At 33.0% G+C, this 25,291-nt stretch overlaps 3 protein-coding genes and 1 long non-coding RNA gene across 13 annotated transcripts in view; 3 read left to right on the top strand and 1 right to left on the bottom strand.

Moving 5' to 3' along the window:
* Nucleotides 1-23,848, bottom strand: part of RhoGAP68F (Rho GTPase activating protein at 68F) — a 206,661-nt gene extending 182,813 nt beyond the window's left edge. For 2 of the 10 annotated variants that reach the window (XM_074170584.1, XM_074170618.1), the window contains exons 1-2: nucleotides 23,024-23,469; nucleotides 22,844-22,966 (exon numbers count right to left, since the gene is read on the bottom strand). In XM_074170584.1, the coding sequence (XP_074026685.1) occupies nucleotides 22,844-22,966; nucleotides 23,024-23,063 (163 nt within the window). In that variant the 5' untranslated portion in view covers nucleotides 23,064-23,469. Of the gene's footprint in view, nucleotides 1-11,326; nucleotides 15,227-15,338; nucleotides 15,613-15,826; nucleotides 16,015-22,843; nucleotides 22,967-23,023 lie in introns of those variants that run through there. The other 8 variants (XM_074170642.1, XM_074170589.1, XM_074170633.1 and 5 more) reach the window with 8 other exon arrangements.
* The window catches only part of LOC141480556 (uncharacterized), a 285,808-nt gene that overhangs the window by 237,780 nt on the left and 22,737 nt on the right, over nucleotides 1-25,291 (top strand). The window lies entirely within an intron of this gene.
* Nucleotides 3,630-7,359, top strand: LOC111513104 (uncharacterized). The gene is made up of 4 exons (XM_023169264.2): nucleotides 3,630-3,985; nucleotides 4,241-4,470; nucleotides 4,524-4,607; nucleotides 4,767-7,359. The coding sequence occupies exons 1-4, from the start codon at nucleotides 3,897-3,899 to the stop codon at nucleotides 4,943-4,945; spliced, it is 582 nt and encodes a 193-aa protein (XP_023025032.2). The 5' UTR covers nucleotides 3,630-3,896; the 3' UTR covers nucleotides 4,946-7,359.
* On the top strand, nucleotides 22,523-23,217 carry LOC141480546 (uncharacterized). The gene is made up of 2 exons (XR_012464416.1): nucleotides 22,523-22,682; nucleotides 22,738-23,217. It is a non-coding gene; the product is annotated as an uncharacterized lncRNA (long non-coding RNA).

Raw genomic sequence — 25,291 nt, 5'->3', positions numbered from 1 at the left:
AGTAAATTTAGTAACTAGGTCCAAAACATACCTATGCGAAGTTAACTTATCTGGATGTCTGGCATTAAACGTGACGGCAGTTTGCCGAGCACATTGATTTTGGGCACCATAAATCAGAATAATTTCCACTCTTTCGGCTAGTGTGTAAACCATTTTCGAAATAGATTCTGAATCAATGATTTACTTTTCACGATCTGAAAACTGTGACAGAGGTAACTGACAGGAAATTCAATTCCTTCTTTCACCTAGCAACTGAGAATAACTACACATGTAAACAATAAAAACAGTTCGCCTAGGATATCTGTGTTGATGAAAAAATCGCGGAAAAAATTGGGATTGGTATTTGGTTATTGCCACGTCTAATCATTCGAACTGCTGTTTATGTTGGTAGTTTTCGTTTTGAATTATAAACGAATTGTGGATTTGGCAAACCTTAAATGTAATTGAAATGAAAAGTGATATTTTCGTGTGTTTTTGTTTTCTATCGGAACAAATAAAAATTAATGCAGATTTTTCTAATTTTCTGGAAAACGAATCGACCGATTTGAAAAAAATAAACGTCAAAATGAAGGACTTCGGAAGACTTTTCAAACAAGCTATCACTCGATACCCCTTGTCATTTAAAATTTTCAAGGAAATGATCCTGGGGTGCAGAGGGTGAAAGGGGGTGAAGTAGTTATTGGTTAAAAAGTTGTCCCCTTTGATGTATCTTCTGACGTGTCTCGGCGTTTTTTCTTTCAATCAGTAGTTTTCGATAAATCCGTGGTGGGAAGTTTTCAAATGAACACCCTGTATGTATATAAACAGTTTAGTTTTCAAACCTGCTGAAGCTAAGAACTGACAGTCGCGATTTAGAAGAGTATTTAGAAGAGTATTTAGAAGAATATTTTTTGAGTTTTCTTTGATTTCAGCTAGTTCTTCATAAAAAGTGTATTCTAATTCATTGCCGCAATGCATGGCGTGAGCTTCATTCGTTGTAAATAATAAGATAGATTCAAGAGGGTGTTGTTTCATTGCGAAATCTGTTAACGACATCCATATAATGGATGTAATAATAAATATTCGATAAAACGTTTCGTGTCAACATGGCCACCATCAACTTTTTTTTTTAATACGGACCTGTCGTTTTTATTACAAATATTGATAGAGCGATAAATTCACAATCCAAGGGTATATCACATTTGATATAGAAATCCCTTTTTGGCAAGGAATATGTATGTTGAACTATATCCGAATCGTCGTATTCCGAACATCCAAATTTTTAGACGATTAGAAAGAAATTTGAGGGACTATGGTGCATTTGACAGAAAGAAAACAAGAAAATGTATGGTTACTGAAAGTGTGAGAAATCAAACAAATGTTATAGGTAAGCAAATATCACCACATAAAAATTTACACAGTGAAAACTTTTTTTTCAATTCAGGATTGGCCAGTTTACGAGAAATTGCCCACGAAATGGGGATTTCTGTAAAATCCACCAGAACTATTTTGATAAAGAACAAATGTCAATACTACAGGATACTGAAAGTTAATCACCTCAATGAAAGGGATTACGAAAGGAGAGTCCGATTTGCGAAGTGATTAAGACGTAGAAATAGGAAAGTTGAAAATATTTGTAAAAAGTAATATGGAAGGACGAATTAAATTCACCAACAATAGTTGGTTCAACAGAAAGGTCCATTATTGGTTTAATAATACAAATGAACATTTACATAGGGAAACCAATTTCCAAGAAAGGTTCGAAATGAATGTATGGTTGGTCCTTTCTTTTACGATGATCATTTGAATAGTAAAGTGTATCTTCATTTTCTATTCAATGAATTCGATGGCTACTTAGATGAATTGCTACTGAATATACGCCATGAAATACAATATTTTCAATCGGGTGGCGCTCCTACCCATAACACAACAATAGTAAGGGAACATTTAGATGCAATATTTCCAAGAAAATGGATTGGAAACAATGGACCAATTAACTGGCCAGCTCGATCCCCAGATCTTACCACATTAGATTTTTTGTCTGGGGATACATAAAGGATGAAGTGTTTTCAACAAGTACAGATATCGTCCATCTCAAATAAAAAATGAAAGATGCATGTATTAGTATTACACCGATTATGCTAAAAAATTGCCACAGAAATTGTCTGGACCGACAACTCATGTGCATTCAACAAAGAGGTCGTCAATTCGAGCATTTAATGTAGATTGCCATGTAGCTTTGATTTTCCGTATTGGTTTAATTTTTCCCAAAAGTTCATGATAAAATAAATTGTTTTTATGTTTGATTGTTGTCACTGATGATGATGGTTATTTCAACTGAAACGCTACAAAAATATCAAATGTGATATACCCTTGGATTGTGAATTTATCGCTTTATCAATATCTGTAAAAAAAAGTAAAGTCCGTATTTAAAAAAAAGTTGATGGTGGCCATGTTGACATAATACGTTTTATCGAATATTTATTAGTACACCGTCATAGTACACTTCGAATACAATAACATATTCCTTTTCCATTTTATGATATTCTCCGAAATAACAACTCCATTTGAAAAAAAAAAAAAACAAAAAATAGCATTTTTGGTTTTCCTCGTATACCTCGAGAAGGGCGAGAGTCCCCGTAGATTTTATTCAACCATTGTATTGTTCCCGATGACAGTTACCTTTTTTCCCATTTAATCGTCTTCGTATCTGTTACAGTTTAGAATATTAGAATATAGCAATGTTATTACATGATAAAAGAAATGATATGTATATTTGAATTGAAGGGGTTATATTTTTTAGGAGTGATTAATTTTTGGGAAAGAAAGTTTTTGGCTTTCTACTACTCCATCTTGATACCAAAAAAAAAAAAAGAAGGATGAGGGAGTCTTCCAAAGAAAGGAAGGAAGTAACTCTATACATGGATGTGTAGATCATTCAAAGAAGTAACTTTCAGACACAAACTGAAAGAAAGTCCTCCTGAAACAGCTACTTTCATATAAACATTGAATTGTACGAAAGAAAAAATTCTTTCGCAACAAATACTTCTATATGGACACTGAATTATACAGAAGATACTTTTCTCTATTCAGTTTGTATTTCAAACATGTCTGTATATATATTTAGATAGAGTTATCGAATTTAATTTTTAAAGCATATAAGGGTATGGGGGGGGGGGTAGTTTTTCTGCCCGACAAATTATTCTGTGATATAGGTATCATTCAGCATCTTTCATACTAAAGTAATCATGTCAAAAAATCCCCATCCACGAATATTTTGATGGAGTTCTGAATTTTATTTTGAAAGCATATAAGGGTGTGTGGGGGTCGTTTTTCTGCCCGGCAAAATATTTTGAGATATAGGTCTCAATCAACATCTTTCATAGTAATGTAATGCTAAAAAATCCCCATCTACGAATATTTTGAAGGAGTTATTGAATTTAATTTTGAAAACATATAAGAGCGTGTGGGGGTCATTTTTCTGCCCGGCAAAATATTTTGAGATAAAGGTCTCATTCAGCATCTTTCATTGTAATGTCCGAGATTACCTACCACAGATAAGCGACAAAGACGGCCATTATATGTCCCTTTTTCGTAGACGCATGCATCGACTTGGTTGTCTCCACGTCATTCTCGGGCTTAGTTGTCTCCATTAATCTATGAGCACTGAGCAAACATGATGAGGTAGGTAGTTAGTTACAAAAGGTACCGACCTAGCTCTGTATACATTAAAATTATGCTATTTAAGCAAGAGTTTTCAGGAGATAATTAGTTTTGAAGAATCAATCGTGAGAGAAACAGTAGTTGTGTGTTTTTGAATCGACACTAGTGACAATCTTCGAGTGAAATTCTACGAGTTAAACTAATATCAACATAAAACTAGATTTTGTGTGTATTTATAAGAAGTGAAAATCGAAATGCCTGGTTACTATCGTGTTTTCCACGGTTGTTCAGCTAGAACCGGTGAAGGAACGAGTATTTTCAGATTTCCCCAAGACTGTGAAAAGTAAATATTTTTATACGTCTTGGGAAATATGTTTGGGAAATGTATTTCTAAACTTATAGTAATGAGAAAAAATTGAATTTGCTATATTTTAAAAGTAAATTACTGACTATTTTCAAAGTTAGATTTTCGAAATATGTGACGATGAATGGGAATCTTGAATATACTTTCAATAAAATAATTAAAATTAAATAGATCTGTTTATAAAAGAAAAATACAAAAGAACAACTTCAAAACTGATATTATTTCTTCCTACAGGGCAAAAGTTTGGTTGGAAGCTTGCAGTAGGCAAGATTTACTACCAAAAATCGATTCACTTCACAAAAAATACAGAATTTGTGAGCATCATTTTGAAAGTAGGTACATATCAAAGGGAATTGTGAAAAATACATTACTACCTGAAGCAGTACCGACAATATTTCCACCCATTTTAAAAACCGGAAAAGACCAATCTCAAGTACCTGACAGAAAAGTGATCATTCTGCCAGGTATGTAACGTAGGTACTTTATCATGGAAATTGAGACTTAATCCTTTTTTCAGATATCACAATTGTTCCAGCCTCAAAGTGTTCTTTTGTGAAAAACGCAAATGATGAAATGCCTTCATTCTCCTTGTCCGTAGATGGTAAGTTTATTTTTAATTTTACTAAGTGGTTACACCATTTGAATTTTATATTTTATGTAAATTACACCTTGTAATGAGCACTCTCTTATTCAGGTTTCTTTCCTGACTAAAAATTCGATTTTTCTGAGTAGATAAGCAGATTTATTTTTTTTGTTCAAGGTCCAAGTACTTCTCGAGAAGTTGGTTTGCAGAATGTTTCAACCTGCAGTGTAAATGTGGAATGCGAAGAAAGAATTTCACCACCTCTACTTTCGCCATCTACTTTCACTCAAACTGAGTTGAAATTAAGCAGCAATACTCCACGAAAACGAAGATGGCGAAGTAAATTGAAAATTTGAGGGAGGAAATCAAAAAGGGGTCTAAGGCGACAACCGGTTTATCAGTGAATACGTTTTTAAAAAGGTGTGATGCGTTTCTTGAGAATCCTTTATCGAAAGTGATAAAATCGAATGTTGTACAAAAGAACAAGAAATCTATATCTCACAGATATTCTTCATAAGTGAAGCAGTTTGCTTAGATCAACTACTTTTCAAGTTCTAGGAATTATAGACATCTTAGCAAGTTATTGACTCTTGAAAAAATAAAAAGATTAACCGAAAGTAACAATTTTAATAAACAAAATACTGAAATTACAAAAAAATAACATACAAGCTACAACCAGAAAATAAAAAAATTAAATATTAATAAGAGCTGAAAATTAAAAAATATTATTAACAAAAAAATGAAAAATAAAAATTAAAAGATTCCAAACCAAGTTACGTCACGACGTTTCGATTGTTAGTATAGTTAGTTAGTTAGGTGATAACTGGACTTATTCCTCCGAGATCAGACTATTTATAGGTCATTCAGGTGCTTTCACCTATCCCCTCTTTCCTCTTTCCGCTTCATTGGTTTTAGCGGGAGATGACCGTTTGGTTTGGTTTATTTTCTGGTTGTAGCTTGTATGTTATTTCCTTGTAATTTCAGTTTTTTGTTTAATAAAATTGCCATTTTTGGTTAAAATTTTTATTTTTTCAGAGATTTCAAATCAATTTATATTATATTAGACAATGGAAGTCCGAACTGATGATATTGATTGATTATGTCTTAAGCTCGTCAACCTTAAATCAATGCTCAGTCCATGAAATTCCTAATCATTCATTCCAGATCATAAATATCATAACTGTTAAGATGGCAAGATGGCCGCAAGTGAAGAAGTATCTATCTTTAAATGCTGTAAAAATAAGCCATTCAGTCACTATATTTGCACAAAATGTAATAGTGTTTTCCACAAAAGCTGCCTACCAAGGTACAGAAAGTTGAAGACGTTATTGGGAAATAAGATAATATGTTGTTCTGAACAAACCTTTGATGAATCTAACCAGGACACAGAACACAGTGTTTTAAAGAAAACAATCCTTGATTTACGTGAGGACAATGAAATGAAAAATAAGCATATTAAGGATTTAAAGAAACAATATGAAATATTTGTTGAAGAGGTCATGAGAAATGAAACCGAAATGAATAATTTACTTCAACAGCAGGAAAATATAATAGCAAAACTAAAAATGCAAATTGAGAAAGTAAAAAACAAACCATCAAAAAATGTAGACACTCAAACAGATAGCCAGGTAAAAACAGTAAATAAAGGAATTTCTACTGAATTCCCTATGGGAATTCAGTGGCGTAGCCAAAACAAAAACAATGTATTCCGATACTTCGGTTTCTGATGAAAATGTAAAGAGAGATCGTAGAAGTGAAATGACAAAGAAGAAGAACAAACAGATACGAAGTTCGGAGGCAGTAAATATAAGAAAAATTAATTTAAAGAAGAGAATCCTGTTTATTGCTGGGAATCTTGGACGAGACGTGGCAGATTTCTTCAGAAGACAATTAAATGACAAGTATGTAATAGAGTCATATCTGAAGCCTAACTGTAAAGAAAGTGAACTTACAACAACCGCAATAAATAATAGCAAGGATTTCACAAAAACTGACATTGTTATTATCTGGCCGAACAACACGTACAAATTTCCAGTGTCTCTCGTGACATGTCTCTCGAACATTAAGTTATACAAATTTCCTAATTATTACACAGCCCTACAGACTTGAGGCGGAAGATATTATTAATGACAGAATATACAGAAATAACCTAGCTCTTCTAAAGGAATCTCTTAATATTAACCTAAAATCAACTATAGTGGAGTGTAATAATGTGCTACAAAAAAGGAACTATCAGCGAAACGGTAGAAATATTAGAAGAATTGGAAAGTGGCATGTCTGTAAATTGATATCAGGTCTTCTTGAACAAAAATATATCTCAACAAGGGAAATGAACAGTAATTCTATAAACTAGGAAATAGTACCTGAATCATCAGATAGGGAAGTCCAAGAATATAGTCAGATGTCACTTGCTACAGAATTAAAAGACATCGAAACCAGGAAATTCAATACTGAAGATTATTTTTTATATCATCTCCAGGACCAAGAACACATCCATAGACGAAGTTCCAAGAATCACATCAAACATATTAGTCAGCAAATACACTTCAATAACATTTCCTCATAAAAACAGAAACTTCGTCAATGTATCCACTTTAAAGGTTTTTACTTCGATTCATCAAAATGTAAATGAATTATATAAGAGTACAGTAGTAGATAATTATTTTAGTGATCATCAAAATGCTCAAGTGATCTATATTGATACCAACTCACATGAAGTTACAGAAACAAAACCTCAACAGCAATTCAGAGACCTTAGTAATAAATTCAATATTGAACACTTTATCTCATTTTTGAGGCAGGAAGATTGGAATGATATGTAGTATATGTGTGGGGGTAATGCAAACGAAAAATTTGAGATCTTTTTTCGAACTTTTAAATATTACTTCGAAATTGCTTTTCCTCTAAAAAAAGTAAAAGAAAAACAGGCATCATATAAAAGAAAACCATTTAGGGTGTCAATATACAAGTATTTACAGACTTACAGCTGGGTATCTCGAATTCCGAGGTGAACTTACTATAATGACTGGACTATGTACCAGCTGTTGATTTTTGTAAAATCGGATCAGCGACCTTTCACCTTCTTAAACAAAAATAATTACGGCACAAGAAATTCAACATTGTTAGAAATACCAAATCATAGACTGGCTAGATCAGAATCAAGTCCAATTTTCATGGGTATCATGCTATTTAACAAATTGCCGAATCATGTTATGAAAATGTCACTAAGAAAATTTAAACCGTTCCTAAAAAACTTTCTGATTGATAAAGCCTACTACTCCATTGAAAAGTTTATAAATGACTTATCAATATAACTGAAGAATTGAGATTGTCATCTAGGGATGTTATTATATTATAATTTTACCTAGTTATAAGTTTTAATATATAATTTTACATAACTGTTCATATCCTATATATACATAATTATAAGTTTATTTATATCATATTACACTGACTTGTTCTATATCACTGAGTTATGACCCAGAAGAACCAATAAAATATTATTATTATTATTATTATTATAATCAAATCCTATCAGCTGCAGAAATCTAGCACTTTAAAATTATATAGGGATAGGGATGAAGCTTACAAAAAATTTAAAAATTGTAGAACTGTGAATGACGAACAACTCAATTAAACTATTTATAAAAGTTATAGAAACGAAGTAGTTAATTTGTTGAAAATGAAAAAGGTGACTACCGCAAAAGGAAGATTAATGATTGTTCGCATGATTCAAAGAAAATGTGGAAATCTTTGAAAACACTTATCAACCCAATAATGGTCCCCTTACTGATGTAGTTGTATTTGACACACAGAGAGTGATGTTAGACCAAGACAAAGCTTAAAGCTTTAATAATTTTTTTATTGAAAGTATTCTTGACATTAAAGCAAACATTCTGGCTTCTGTACAATGGTTATATGAAACTCTTGAAGTGATTGGATGCAATTTGTCTGGTTTCAAACGTTTGTCACTGAAGGAATTGAAGTTAATTATTTCCTGTTAGGATAACAAGTGTAACACTAATATAATGAACAACAAGTTTCTCGAGAGAATCTTCTCGCTACTGGGTCACATACTTCCTGATTTTATCAATACTTCTTTGATGAGTGGTCACTTTCCAGATCAACACAAAATTAGTTCAGTTCTCCCTGTGCTTAAAGTTAACAATGAAAATAAAGCCTTCAACTTTCGTTCCATAAACACTCTGTCGCTTATAACCAAATATTCACATATATTGACAACAACCGTTTGATGAAGTTTCAATTAGGTTTTAGATCGAAACACTCATGTGAAACTGCTCTTCAACTCACCTTGTCTGAATGGAAACTGTCAATGGATGATAAATATGTAGTACAAATATGTAAATTTCAAAACAGCGTTTGAAACTATAGATATATCTATTTTGCTAGCAAAATTAGATTATTTTGGAATAACTGGTAGGGTGTTCAGAAGTTATTTACTCAACAGATATCAATGTAGTAAAATAAACGTCCTATCAAGTCAAAAAGCAATTGATACTGGCGTCTCCCAAGTGAGTGTACTTGGCCCTGTTTTATTCATACATTATTTGAATGACCTAAATTTCATTACTGACTGTGAATTCATCAACCTCTTCCCAGATGATACTCTCACTGCAGCAAGTGACTCTGTGCTGTAATTTGACTCTTGAAAACGTGGCAAAGTTTATAAACATGAACAAACTCAAACTAAATACCACTTAAACAAAAGCAATGATATTGACAACTCAATACAAATATAACCTAAATGATATCAAGTCCATCAATATTGAGATCTCGGGCGAAACTCTGGAAATTGTCGAAGAATTCAAATGCCCTTGGCTTCATTGTTGATAACACTTTGAACTTGAAAAAACACTTTCAGTATATGTGTAATTAAATTTCTAAAAAAATGTTTTTCTTTACTATAATTAGTAGACAATTGACATTCCAATCTAATTTAACTATTTATAAAATAATAATGATTGATATTCTGAATCGGATGACAGTAAAAAATAGATTACAACATTTTACTATGATCTTTATATTTAAAATACTCACTGGAAAAGCACCAATGAATTCATAACATATAACCATCAGATTCACAAATACCATACAAGAGAAAGAGATTACTTGGTTGTCCCACAAACAAACCTTGCAAGAACAATGAACTCTATATGAACTCTTGGACTATAACAAGCTTCCCAATGAAATTAAACAAAGTTACACTCTCCAACTCTTTAAACGCTCCTTATTTCAATATCTTCAAGCCCACTAGTATTCAAACTGAGTTGTTCATCGTTCTTCCATCTATTAATATCTTTACTACTGCTACTTTTCTACACACTTTCTTCTACTGTATAGGTCTTATATATTTTAGTTCATTTTGTTTAATAACTTATATATTTGAATAATCTTTATGTATATGTATTTGGAGTTCACTTTGCTAACTCTGTCAAAGAGAAAATAGATTCCCTTGATCTCCCTTGCGATATGTGTACCAAAGTTGAAGCGATGAGTCCAAACTCATGTTTTTCGCTCCAGTTACTGAACATGACATCAAGCATATAATTCTTAACTTGAAGAAAAAATGTTCTGCTGGCATTGATGAAATTCCTGCCACAATTCTAAAAGTACCTAGCACTTTAACGTTAATAGTAAACAACTCTGTAATGAGTGGAACATTCCCAAATGCACGAAAAATCACAAAGTCGATTCCTATATTCAAAAAAGGGGATACACAGTGCGTTGAAAATTATAGAATGATTTGCCTCCTCAGCTGTTTTTCCAAAATAATGGAAACAGCAGTGTACAACCAAATAATCAACTATTCAAACGAATATAATATTATTACTTCATCTCTGCATGGATTTCGACCTAACCACTCAGTGGAGACAACATCTGTTGATTTGACACAATATATATATATATATATATATATATATATATATATATATATGATAATATCAACGAAAACAAAGTTGTAGGAGGACTTTTCTTTGACCTGTCGCGTGCATTCGACACCATAAAGCACGAGTATTTACCAACCAAATTAGAGACAATAGGTATACGAGGCCCAGTTCAGCAGTGGATCCTGTCATATATATCTGGGAGGACGCTTAAGGTGCAGATTGAGGACGAGTTCTCTGATAACTTTGACATTACAATTGGCACTCCCCAAGGTGGTGTCTTAGGCCCCTTGCTATTTTTGCTTTATGTGAATGATTTACCCACTCACATTAAGCATGGACAAACCTTTATCTATGCGGATGATACCACAGTTATTGTTGTAGCTGACACCGCTAATGAATTTCAAAAGAAAATTAAATTGGTTACAGAGGAATTTGCGCACTGGTGTGAGGTGAATCATGTAATTAACAAAACAGACAAAATGGTGTTCATAGAGTTTACAAGTCCCCTCAGGCGAACACACAATCTTACAATAAATATTGATGATATTAAAATAAACACATCAGAGTCAGCACGATACTTAGGTATGAAACTAGACTACAAGTTCTCTTTTAACAACCAAATAGATTATATTTGCAAAAAACTAAATAAACTATATTATGCTTTCTATACACTCAAATCAAATTTTCATAGACCTTACTTGATTAATTTATATTGTGCACTGGTATATAGCACTATCAGCTGCAACATCATAGTATGGGGAAGGTCCACAGAAACAACCTGAGTCTTTGGAATACAAAAAAGTTCATCAGAATGATATATGATTTAGACTACAGAGAATCGTGTAGGAACACCTTCACAAATAACAATATTTTAACATTCACATATATTTATTTGTATAAATTACTGACGTATACCTTTTTAAATAAAGGAAAACTAAACAAAAACAGTGAGTACCACAGATACGATACGAGAAAGAAAAATGTCTTTCACTTACACCCCATACTCAGATCACATCACAAAAAATCACCTCTGTATGCAGGGGCATATTTATTCAACTTATTGCCTGAAAGCATGAAATCGGAAACAAAAATAAAAACTTTTAAACATACACTGAAAAAGTTCTTAATCCAAGGAGCATTTTATACTTTAGACGATTTTATTCAAAAGTGTGACTGATTCATTTTCATCTATGTAGTATGCATTATATGTACTGTTTTTAATATGTATCCATCCAATATGTTTTAACTTTTATGAAATTGACTATTGTTACCAGTGTGAAGGTGGCCATGCGTTTTCATCCATGTGTTTGGTGAAAGAGAGGCGAGCGCGCTATTCCGCCATAGGTCGTTTCACCGCAATAGGCTATTTGACAGTATTGAAAATACACTAAAAATTGTGGTCATCCTATTAGGTAATAGCATAATAAACCATATTTCATTTTCATCTATATCATTTTTAGTTTATTAATTGAGAAATAAACAGAAAAATATGCAATACATTTTTGAAATTCAGTCTGTGACGGAAACGCTTTGTCACTGGTCAATCTTTCGGGTGACGTCACACGCAAGTAAACACCAACTGCTTGGCTGATTGTAAATATTATTGTAATACACGTTGTTTATTTTGTGACTATTTTCTAAAGCTTTCTACGTTAATTTTGCTATAGTTTTTTTGAACATTCAAATTCGCATTTGTTAAATTTTGAAATGGAGCCTAGTTTCGTGCGAGCAGATAACAGTAATCTTCCCAGGATAGATGCATTTTTTTTTTCAAAATAATGCCGATTACTATGCTGCAGAGCTTAAAAATGTAAAAACAGCAGTGTAAGTACCATGTGGGAATTGTTTATTTTCATAAAGGCATGAAGGATCATATACCTAAATATTTTAGGTTATGTTGATACATACTAGATAATATGATAATTAATGTCATTGTTTTATATCACAGGTCTGCAAGGAAATCCTATGGAGACGATGCGATTGGGTATGTACAACTGCACCGGGAGTGCGGGGTTTGCACTGTTAAGTGTAAAATGAGCCCAGAACACAAAGTAAAAACCAAACCATATAACGTGACGCTGAAGGTGAACGAAAATGATAACGAAATTATTAGCTGTCAGTGCAATGATTGTGCTGCTTCAGCAGGAGGATGTAAACATGCAGTGGCATTTTTAATGTGGGTTCGTCGTAGTGAGGAACCTGCATGCACTTCAGTCGAGTGTTATTGGAGAAAGTCTACCCTATCCAGAGTAGGCACTACTCTGAAGTACATTACTGTGCAGCAGTTGTCTACAAGAAATATACCTCATAGGCCGAGTTCATCAGTAGTTTATGATGAATTTCTAATCGATGCAAAAAAAAGAAAAATTAACAACTGCGAGGTGCTGAAATATCAAAATGATTATAAACACAGTGATGTAATGCAGTATTCATTGCACTGTTTTTTAATGGAACAACTACCAGAAGTCAAAGCAGATGTTGACAAAGTATTAGGTGTTATGAGGAAAATATTCACTGAAGCTGTGAACAAGACCATCGAAAAAGCAACAAGGAAGCAGAACAAGAGCAGCATATGGTATGAAATGAGATATGGTCGTATTACAGCTTCAAAGGCACATGAAGTAAGTGTTTGCCATACACTAGAGGGGTCATTGACAGCCACCATAATGGGTGCAAAAGTACCCGATACTAATGCCATGAGAAGAGGTAGAAATTTGGAACTGTCTGTCCGGAAGACAGTAGAAAACAAATTGAAAAACAAAATCAATTCCTGTGGACTTTTTATGTGCTGATTATCCATTGATTGCGGCCTCCCCTGATGGCATAACCAAAGATGCAGTCATTGAAATAAAATGTCCTTCCAAGGCAAAAACAAAGGAAAATTACTTAAAAAATGGTGTTCTCTCAGAAAAATGTAAGGCACAGGTACAGTTACAAATGCATGCAGCTGGTTTGAAAAAGTGTTATTTTTGTGTTGCTGATAGCAAGTTTGAACAAACAGAAGATGTACACATTGTTTTAGTGACATATGATAGTGACTATGTTAATGAAATAATACAAAAATTAGCAGTTTTTTGGAAATCTAACATATATCCTATTTTGAATCATAGTACCAGTCAGTGAAACTACAAAAAAAACTAAAGTCAAATTCAAACAAACTTTATTCAGATGAACTTACAATAAGCACTGTTGAATTGTCATTGGTTTTTTCTAGCCTACATTCGGTACCAAAATCTTATTTTTGTTTCTAATATTAAATTTATGAATATCACTTTGTCAAAAATATGTCATTGTTTTTCCATTTTAAATATACACTCTTTGAATGTATTTCTTGTTTTATTAAATTATCTAAGTAACAGTACAATTTTTTTGAATTAAAAAAAATAAGAAAAGTAGGTCTTCTGAAATTTTATTTTTTAATTCAGTGATAATGAATAATAACATACTTCACGATTATATAATTATTGCATGTGATGTAATAAATTTAATGATATATCATTTAATAAGAGAATCCTGTAAATTTATTAGAGCACATGCAATAACAATGACATGATCTAATACACGAAGTATGTTATGATTTATCACTGCATGTTGTTTCAACATATGAAACTCTCTTAAACGCCTTATCACCCGTTAAACGTGGATTCGCAAGCTGGCAATTATTTTAGTTTGTCGAACTTCAGTTTTAGTCAATTTTGTACCAGCTTTTATACTGGGTGGTCTTAATAGTTTCATACCCTTTTCATGAAGTATCTGTTCAAGGTGCTTGAAACCCCTATCAGCTAAGATGTAAGTTCCCAGAGGTAATCCATCTAAAAAGTTACAGTTTTCTACTATTGCAACATCACTTGTTCTACCACCAAACCCATGAGAAATATAATTAATTAAACCATTAGGTGTGCATGATATTAAATATTTTACAGTGTTCCCTTTTTTGTACTCCGACCATGTCAGAGTCTGATGAACAGTCTTTGATGGCTTTTGTATATCAATTTCTAAACAATCTATGATGCAGCTGATATTATGATAGTTATGTCTAAATGCAATAGGGAGATTTTTTTAATTAATTTTTTATCCAAGTTTACAATGAAGGGTCTTAAAAAATTAGCTATTATTGGTATGTTTGTTAAAAATAATTTACTACCATAAGATAATGATATTCCAAAATTATCTTCTAGTTCTGAAAAAGTGCTATTCAATCTAATTTTTTTAAGCATAACAAAATGTATTCCAATTTAATATTCGAGTGTTTATGTATCAACTGAATTAAAAAATAACATTCTTTAGAAATACCAACATACATCAAAGGTTTCTTATGAATTAAACCAATAGTACTTTTGAGACACTTTAATTGTTCAATAGCCTCACTGGTATCTGTAAGATGACTATCGGAGTCGGTGACCCTTGATGATGTTACTACGGAAGGTGATCCACGTTGGCTTTCAAAATTAGAAATATCGCTATCTGACCTATCATCTTCAAGTAAAATATTTCTCGTGACTCCATATTGTGATGCTTGAAGACGATACGGTTGAATCTTAAAGGGTGAAGTGTAACGTGAAGTCGTGGAAACTTTTAACGGTGAAGTAGAAATACTCTTATATTGCCATTTTGTTTGCACCGCTTTGCTCCTATAATGTAAATTCACTTTTGTTGTTACTTGAACAGATTTTTCTACAGACATGATAAGGTCGGTTATTGTTCCTTTATCTTGAGACTTTGGCAATTCTGAAAAGACAAATTATTTAAATTAATTACCTATTTCTTTGATATATTGAATAAAATGCCTATAAACATATTATTATGACTTTATAAGCAGTCTAATAAATTGATTATTTACCTTCAGACTCAACAATTTCTCTTAACTCATTCTGATCTTTTTGTAAGCTTTCTTCATGGATGTCAGTAGCATTTTCACTTTGTAGACATTTTTTGAGAATGTCAAGTATTTGCCTTTTAATTGAAGTTTCTCGAGAAGATCCAGGTCCACCATCAGATAGCTGTCTTTTGCGACCCTGACAATAAAATTTTGTTGGTACAGCATCATCTGTTAACAATATTTTTTTGCTGAAGCCCATGGTGTACCTCATATAGTTAGTTGTGTCTTTTTCCATCTGTAATTCAAAATATTTACTTAGCATGTGAAGTATTTAATATTGAGGGGATAAGTAATGTTTCACATCTATACATAAAATACTATACTGTATCACTAGTTATAAATCATGTTGAAATAAAATCACCATTCGTAAAGGATGGATATACACTACTTGAAACTAAGGGAAAACATGAGTAATATAACATGAATAACAAAAATAAAATATTACTTACATCAAAGTGATCTTCACACATAAAAATATTTGTGTGCGATAAAATGCTGTTGGGATCTCTTCGAGATAACTGTAACCATTTTCTACGTCTTTTGGGATTTGTTGGAACGGAAACGAACACTTTTTGTGGAGTATGTATAGATGTACTCGTACATTGTGGCACTACACACCATTTATAAACCATTTTATCTGATAAATAGACCAAAGTAATAAAATACATATAATAGGTACTGATTTTAGTTGTTTTTGATAACTGTTTACTTGCTTGAAACATCACAATGTCACGTGACGGCAGCCATTACAGAAACAGCTTTTTTGGCGCAGGTTTAGAAATTTGAATTTTGAAAAGCATTTTTACTGAAAAATACATTTTAAATCTCCTAAATATTAATGGAGGAGATTTCTTACGTAGTAAAGATTCATTTATAATGATTTCCAAAAATTAGTCAAATAGCCTATTATTCACATGACTAGCCATGGAAATTTTTACATTGATAGACTAATTGCTGGAAACGAACTGATGTGATTGGAAATGATTCAAATGATTATGCAAATCCTTTTTTTTTATGAAATGAACCGCATTTTATTGAAATTGTACAAACAACTGATAATAATAGAAGCAGAAACATAATTCCAAATAGAAATTCGTTGCTAGGAATATTTTTTCTGTCAATTAATTGAATACACCCCTGACTACCCTTAATTCAATTTTCATTAGAAAAAATCATAACTCCTTGCAGAAACACATTGTTGGGAATTTTTTTTCATGAAATCATCGAATTTGGCATGCTTATTAACCCCAGAAGGGTCGCTGATTTGGTCTCGCGAAAGAACACCCCCAACTACCCTTAATTCACTTTTCATTAAAAAAATCACAAGTCCTTGCAAAAACACATTGCTGATAGTATTTTTTCATGAAACCATCGAATTTCGCAAGCTTGTTGACCCCAGAAGGGCCGCTGATTTAGTCTCGCGAAAGAACACCCCCGATTACCTTTAATTCAATTTTCATTAAAGAAAAAGCATAAGTCCTTGCAGAAATACATTGCTAGGAATATTTTTCCATGAAACCATCGAATTTTGCATGCTTATTAACCCTAGAAGGGTCGCTGATTTTATCTCACGAAAATACACCCCCTTCTACCCTCAATTCAATTTTCATTAAAAAAATCATAAGTCCTTGCAGCAACACATTGCTGGGAATTTTTTTTCATGAAACCATCCAATTTGGCATGCTTATTAACCCCAGAAGGGTCGCTGATTTTGTCTCACGAAAATACACCCCCTTCTACCCTCAATTCAATTTTCATTAAAAAAATCATAAGTCCTTGCAGCAACACATTGCTGGGAATATTTTTCCATGAAACCATCCAATTTGGCATGCTTATTACCCCAGAAGGGTCGCTGATTCTGTCTCACGAAAATACACCCCCTTCTACCCCACATTGAGGAAAATTCACCATTAAAATATCGTAATGCGAAAAACAAAAACTCAATTGGATGGTTTAACTACGACTTCATGATTATTATCCTTGAGGTTAACAAAATTCAGATGATTGAGTAAACCTATTTGTGTGTATATGTATATTGTACGTGTTCATATTAAGTGCTGAATGTATAACTCCTTCTACATAGTTCTTTTTGTAATGGTAGAATTGGTTTTCTTCTTAAATTTCTGGAGGTTGTATGCCTAGGGAAACATCTCCCTAGACAATGAGTTCCAAAGCCTCGCTGTTCGTTGGATGAACGAGTCTTTGAAGAAAGATGTTCTGCAGGTCTCCAAGGTGACCACAAAGGGGTGTGAAGACTGAACTTGATGGGTCAATCTCGAAGAGGTCAATCTCGAAGAGACTGCTGAAGGAGGAACGGTTGTTTATATTTCACGAGAGCATCGCCCATGAAAATATCTATAAATCAGAGACAAATCGGCAACTTTTCTACAGTGTTCCACAGAAGTGAGCGAGTTCGTTAGAGAGGCATCACCGACGAGACGGATTGCCCTTTTTTGTGCAGAGTCCAATAGTTTCAGATATGTTCAGGTGCCGCACTCCAAACATGGGAACAGTACTCCAGGACAAGTCGAATCTGTGCCTTATAGATCATAAGCAGCTGACGAGAAGTGAAATAGCTCTTGGCACGAAACAGAAAACCAAATTTTTGGGATACATTCTTGGCAATGGAACTCACGTGATACATCCAAGAAAGGTTATTGCTCATAGTAATGCCAAGCATGGAAATGGATGACTTCATTGCTATGGTTACTCCTGACAAGATTATACTTGCACAGTGGGATCAGCCCTTCTAGAGAAAAGACATGCCTGTGTCTTGTTTGCATTAAATTCTACCAGTTTATTAGATTCCCATTCGAGAACTGTTGCCAAGTCCATATTTATGTTGTTAACATTTCTTCCTCGTTCATTTCTGGTCTCATTGGCTGATGTAGGAGCCCTGGAAGAGAAAGCGGTATGGAGGGTACTTAGCATCCGCGAAGCTGTGTATTGGGCACGAAGTTGCTTCTTTGAAGAATGTAGGTGCGTGTTAGGTGTTTTGAGAATTTCTCCTGTTTTCAAAAAATGCATATTATTCCAAAAGGTTAAAATACCAAGTTTCAAATGTTTATGTTTTGTCTAACCATATACTATAAAGTTGAATAGGACCTATCCTAATTTAAAACAACATATATCTTTTGAAAGCAATCCCCGATGGATGTGGAGGGATATACTTATTCATTATAGACATCAAAAAAGTCTGTTTTAAAATTCAAAATTGTTGATGAAAGTTTTACACACTACATTATAATTTGATTTCTAGATATTTTTTTCCAGAAGAACTGATCTGCTCTCCTCGTCCGAATTTGTTGCTAATTCTTTACAATATGATATTTTATACCAAATACCATAGTTTTAATGATAGGATATTATAGAAGTGAAATATATTATTTTATAGTAGTATACATAATTCCGTTTTTATTAACTTGTGATAAGACAAACTTTTTATTCATTATATCAGATGCATGTAAAATTCATGAACACATAATGTTACACTATCAGTATAATTCTTGAAGTAAATAGGCACTTGAATGGATTTCTCGGTTACTATACTATATCCATCCAACAAGAAGAGTATTCAAAACAACGATAGACGCGTGATAGAAGCGTCAATTCTAAATCTATTGGTTGAAATAAACACGCCTCCTTACGCTGGCTAATTAGAATCAACTGTAATCGACTGGTGGAATTCGCGTCACAGAGTCGGAGTGGTTGTTTTAACGCCTGAGGTGGTGTGTATAATATATACGTTATTTTAATGTTTAACATTTTTAAAATGTCAAGTAATGATACGTCTGAAGAAGCTGCTAACTTTTGCCCCTAAACTCAACCTGAAAACACATGAAAAAACTGCAGCTTGAAAAATAAAATTTTGGTCATTCCTTAGTGCGACTCTGTTTTGAAGCACTCCTTTTGTTGGATGGACAGAGTATAGGTGGTTATGAATGAACTTTTAATGTGTTTTTGCGAGGACTTATGATTTTGTTTAATGAAAATTGAATTAAGGGTAGTCGGGGGTGTTCTTTCGCGAGACTAAATCAGCGGCCCTTCTGGGGTTAACAAGCTCGCTGAATTTGATGGTTCAAGAAAAAATATTCCCAGCAATGTATTTCTGCAAGGAGTTATGATTTTTTTAATGAAAATTGAATCAAGGGTATCGGGGGTGTTCTTTCGCGAGACTAAATCAGCGGCCCTTCTGGGGTTAACAAGCTTGCGAAATTCGATGGTTTCATGAAACAATACTCCCAGCAATGTGTTTATGCAAGGACTTATGATTTTTTTTTATGAAAAGTGAATTAAGGGTAGGTGGGGGTGATCTTTCGCGCGACCAAATCAGCGACCCTTCTGGGGTTAATAAGCATGCCAAATTCGATGAATTCATGAAAAAATATTGCCAGCAATGTGTTTCTGCAAGGAGTTATGATTTTTTCTAATGAAAATTGAATTGAGGGTAGAAGGGGGTGTATTTTCGTGAGACAAAATCAGCGACCCTTCTGGGGTTAATAAGCATGCCAAATTCGATGGTTTCATGAAAAAAAATTCCCAGCAATGTGTTTCTGCAAGGAGTTATGATTTTTTCTAATGAAAATTGAATTAAGGGTAGTCGGGGGTGTACTCAATTAATTGATAGAAAAAGTATTCCTACAACGAATTTCCTTTTGGAATTATTTTTCTGTTTCTATTATTATCAGTTTGTACAATTTCAATAAAATGCGGTTCATTTCATAAAAAAAAAATTCATCATCATTAGAATCATTTCCAATCACATCAGTTCGTTTCCAGCAATGTAAAAATTTCCATGGCTAGCCATGTGAATAATTGCGGTGAAACGACCTATGGCGGAATAGCGCGCTCGCCTCTCTTTCACCAAACACATGGATGAAAACACATGGCCACCTTCACACTGGTACTATTGTTAATGTGTTTGTACTTGTTGTTTGCTTTTTATTTTTTTTTGACATATCTCATGTTGTAAGAACAACCTAAAGAGACAAATATATTATCTATCTATCTATTAGGACATATATTTCTGATGAATCTATCTATCTGTCTAAATAAGTCTAAAATTATTGCAAAATCAAAACAATAAAACTGGCAGAATCCACCATTTAAAAAAAGAGTACATCGAAAGTCAGCAATGGTCATAGAAGCCAAAAATGAGCCTATAATGCTCAACATTATTTACTGTCACCCATAGTTGAAAGAATGTTTTTGAAAAATTATCTCCATTTTTGTCACGTCTGTCTGAGATAGTCACCTGAATATTCAATTCAAAAGAGGAGCAAAAAAGTTCAGTTATACAATGAAGGAGTCTAAATTGAGCCTAAAAATCATTGCAGGTCCAAATTTTCCAGAAAATGGAGTATTTCAATTTGTTTCTACCAGCTGAACGGTAAAGCTAACATAACCCACTGATAAAAAAAAACAACACATAGCAAATCGGCGATAGGGGAAAATGGGATCCTAAAGTGAGACTTAAATCATGACATAGCCTGATTCAATAAAATGTTTATTCTCTGGTTGAGTTATGCTTACTTAGCGTTAAGCCATTCTGGCGATAGAAATAATATTTGGCATGTTTGTGTTAAGAGGAGTAATGTTTTTTATATCTAGTTAGTAGTCGTAGACCAATATGTGACTCCCATCACCACACAAAGTAGAAAATAAAGGGTCAAAAATACTCAGTTGTGTAATTTCTGTCAAATTCAATTAACCCTTGAATAATTTTTTTAATCCATCTCGTCTTTACATTACTGATATAGTGAAAATGATTCAAAACATACTTCCCGGGACACTATTAGTATTCTGAATTGTCAATAGTAATTACTATGAAGAAAGGTTGGTTGGGTAACAGGATCAATTTTTTTCTAAAAAAACAATTGTTTGCTTGTCGACATTAAGAATTTAATTGAATTCTTCTTCAGGGCTCTGTAACGATGAATTTTCAGACATATATCTCCCACAAAACTTATACAATCATTATCGTTTCACTTTTACAAGAAATAATGAGTTCTTAATCAAGTTACTCACCAAAAAGTAGTTTCATCATGTCAATATTACTATTTAAAAACCATTAATTGAAATGTTTCATACATTAAAAAAAAATAAAAAACCTTGCAACAACCAAATTTTCGAGACAACACCAACACAAAACGATATGAAACAAATGAATGACTTTATCTGTGAAGATAAAGTCATGGTAAATTATTCAGTCTTTTGGATAAATATGGTTAAACATCTAGGATGATCAAAATAAAAAATGTGTCCATATTCTTTTTCATGTTCAACGAGGGCTGTGAAGTTTTTTATATTCAGTTTCTTAAAGTCTCTCATGTGTTATGAAACTCGTGTTTTAAGATACCGTCCGGTTTGACCAACATATCATTTGTAACACCTTCCACAGTTCAATTTGTACACTATATTGGAGTGTTGCGGGGTTTTTGTTTTTTGTTTCGAGAAAACAACTGTCCACTTCAATTTGTTCGGTACTGAGTAGCATTTCAAGTTTATCAGATAAATTTTCTAGAAATGGGTTTCACCCCTATATTTTGGGAAGAGAAATTCCTTTCTTAATTGTTTTTCTAATAAGAGCTCTAGAAAAATTATTTTTTATTAGGTAATTCGCAATTAATTGGAGATTTTTGTTATAGAATTCAGAATTGGAAATGACAATTGCTCTTGATTTCAAATTCCTTATAATGTTAATTTTACTGTGGAAGTTATGTTTTGAAAAATTATTTAAAAATCTTTCAGAAAAAGTTGATTTATGATATCAGTCTACCTTTAAAATTCGGTTTGCATCCTTATTTATTTTAGTATCTAGAAATGCTAACGAATTGTTTTTTTACATTTCAAGAGTGAATTTCAGTTTTGGATGAAAACTATGAAAAGCAGGTAGCTAATATTTCAGTTTGTTTATTTTTTGGAATGAAAGTAACAATATCGTCAACATATCTTTTGAAAAAAGACAATGAAAATGACAATTTTCATACATACAATTACATACAATTACCCATTCTCAACCCGAAATTTTTTTTGTAAAAAGATGTATTGTAACAAAAGTAATTAGAGTCTATACATAATTCAAAACTTCTATGAAAAGATCTATGAAATTATATCCCATTTTTTAAAATTGTACTAATCAAGAGATCTATAAGTAGGAATGTTAAAAAAAGATAACATGTCAAGAGAAATTAAAATTTTAAATGTATCTGATATGTCTAATGGTTTAGAAAACAGTTAATAGTAATATTAACAGGAAGAAATTACTTTTTGGTGAGTAATTTAATCAAGAACTTATTAATTCTGGTAAAATTGAAATGATAATTATCATATAAGTTTTGTTAAAAATTGGTTTTTTAAGGAAAATTGATCCTGGTACCCAACCAACCTTTCTTCAGAAAAAATACTGGATCACTAAACTACTTAATCAAGTAATCACTATGCTGAATATTGAAATAATTTATTACCTGTTTGCTCGATGTCTTCCGGACTTTGAAGAAGTTCAGAGTCGTCAAACTCGAGATTAGGTTCATAGTCATGGCAGTCTGACAAACTTGGATAAGGTTCATCGTTATCACCCAGATTAGTAACTGATAGAAAAATAACATTTTAAAAGTTCATCTGTTAAAAATATTCACAAAACACACCTGTATCCACTTTTGAGGGTGGAAGGGGCTTTGTATCCATTTCAGGTATTTTCTGAAAATCTCATTTTTAGTGGCAAAGCTCCAATAGATGATTAGTTATTACAATGCACTCAGAGTTCACGTATCTTTTTTTTTTGTTAACAAAAAACCATATCTGAACATTCAAAACATAATTATTTTATATCGTTTTGTTTTTTTGGTAGAAAAAACTCACTGTGTGTCTGAGTCAGTGTTGCCAATCCAACAAAGTTGTATTGCACGAGGCAAATGTCAATAATCCGAAAAATCCTATCGAAAAGCGGGAATGAAAGAATGGACGAATACGTAAAACAACATTAAAAAAACCCACTGTCCCTGAAATTTCACGAAATGATGTTCAATGTTCAATAAAAATAGTAATAGTATTTGTTTCCGCGTTTATTGGTCTTGATCTGCAGATTTTTGACTTAACATTTGGTCTGCAACTGTGCCAGACGGCATTGCCGCATCGCCTTTAATCTGGATTGGTGTAGTTGCACACAAAACGTCATAGCCAAAAACCTGCAGACCACGGGTAATTAGAAAACAATCTTCAGATCAATTGACATTTGTTCATATCTTCTATCTTTGTCACTTTTCTACGAAGTTGTTTAAGAGTAGTCTTTTATTGAAGGAAAATGTAAAACAGAAAAATCGGTAATAGGTCACAGAACATTATAAGACCAGACGAGGTGATAGGGTAATTCAGTTTGGATCGTTCGTATAAAAAATTCAACACTGAATGGTAATAGACCTGATACATTCTGAAGTGTTTGATCTGCTGAGACAAAGTAGTAGGATGTTAAATCCGCAAAAAATCAATAACAGCAAAAAACGCGAGATACTGATTATACATAGATTTTTGGCAATAAAAAATATTTTGTGAATAATTGATACTCTCTTCATTCAATTAGGCAGACTCTTTTTATGGTTCCAATTTGACCATTCAACATAGTGATAATAAGTGTTTATTTCCATGAATGTTCAATCATAATGAATACATTGAAGTCAAGTGTTACTTGGTAACAAAGTTGATTGGAGAATAATCGAAAAAGTTTCAAGAAACTTGTATATGAGTATTTTGTCCAGTTCACTCTTGGCAAAAGCTATCTTGTTTCTAATTTTGAAATATTACAAAGTTTCATTATGAAAAAGGACCAAAATTTGTTTTCGCGTTTATTGGTCATGATCTGCAGGTTTCAGATCTGACATTTCCTCTGCGGATAATAAGGCCGAAAACAGTAAACACTCATCAGATAAATTGATATTTGTTTTCATATCTTCTGTCTTTGTCACTTGTCTACGAAGACGTGTAAAGGCAGTTTTTTTAAGGAAAATGTACAACATAGATCAATCGGCAATTAGTCACAGAACATTATAAGACCAGACGAGATGGAAGGGTAATTCAGTTTGGACCGTTCGCATAAAAATTTTTAAACTGAATGGTTATGAACCTGGGGAATGCTGACAACACTGGTCACAGCAGAAGCACAGATTTAATATAGATGCAAAAGCTTTGATGCCGCCTCCGATGTTCGTTGTTATGATGTGTATACAACTTAGACAAGGAAAGATATATGGACTCGTAACAACCAACAGCATGCTGAGGCAAATCTGCACCAAACGCTAAACGCCAGTGGCGTATCTATGAGAAGGGTTCAAAACATAATCCTTCCATAATCTATATATCAAAGTAGTATGGACTGAATTATTTTATCGCCTCATCATATGGAGTCTTGAGTAAAAGTAATAAATAAATAAATAAAAGACTTCCGGTGTATTGTTATAGGTATTTCACCTATAAACGATGAGATTGGAACCTTTGGTCTGTCGGTAGCCAAGCGGTTCGGCGTGGGTGCTTTGTTCACTCACTCGAATTGACTGCCGTGTTGGTCGGTGGTTCAAGCCCTAGTCTGAACGATCGATCTTCACTTGCTACCGTCCAACCCGTGTTAGGAATCACACGTTAAAAGGTAAGACCTCGTTAATCCTTAGCTCGCACAAGTTTAGACTTCTGAGGGTTGTCGTTCGTAGGGGTGCGACAGCTGGTTAACGGAAAAACAGATTTTAAACAGATTTTGGTGTAAAAGTTGAAACTACTTCTAGATATTAATTACCCTAACACCAAAACTGATATATTTGCACTTGACGCGCGTTGCGCTAACTAGCATCTTCAGAAGAAAATTGATACTGTTAGCGAAACGTGCGTCGAGTGAAAACATCAGTTTTGGTGTTAGGGTCTAGAAAAAG

The sequence above is a fragment of the Leptinotarsa decemlineata genome, unplaced genomic scaffold (assembly GCF_025532065.1).
Source record: "Leptinotarsa decemlineata unplaced genomic scaffold, Ldec_3_MD MMD2_P_RNA_scaffold_11, whole genome shotgun sequence".
Classification (NCBI taxonomy): Eukaryota; Metazoa; Arthropoda; class Insecta; order Coleoptera; family Chrysomelidae; genus Leptinotarsa; species Leptinotarsa decemlineata.
Note: the sequence above shows the minus strand (reverse complement) of the source record. Positions and strands in the feature narration are given on the sequence as shown.

Excerpts from the sequence above, each read along its gene's own strand:
- LOC111513104 (XM_023169264.2), top strand. The coding sequence starts at position 3,897 with ATGCCTGGTTACTATCGTGTTTTCCACGGTTGTTCAGCTAGAACCGGT. Across the intron at positions 3,986-4,240 it reads TTTCCCCAAGACTGTGAAAA|GGCAAAAGTTTGGTTGGAAG; the intron begins GTAAATATTTTT and ends TTCTTCCTACAG. Across the intron at positions 4,471-4,523 it reads AAAAGTGATCATTCTGCCAG|ATATCACAATTGTTCCAGCC; the intron begins GTATGTAACGTA and ends TCCTTTTTTCAG.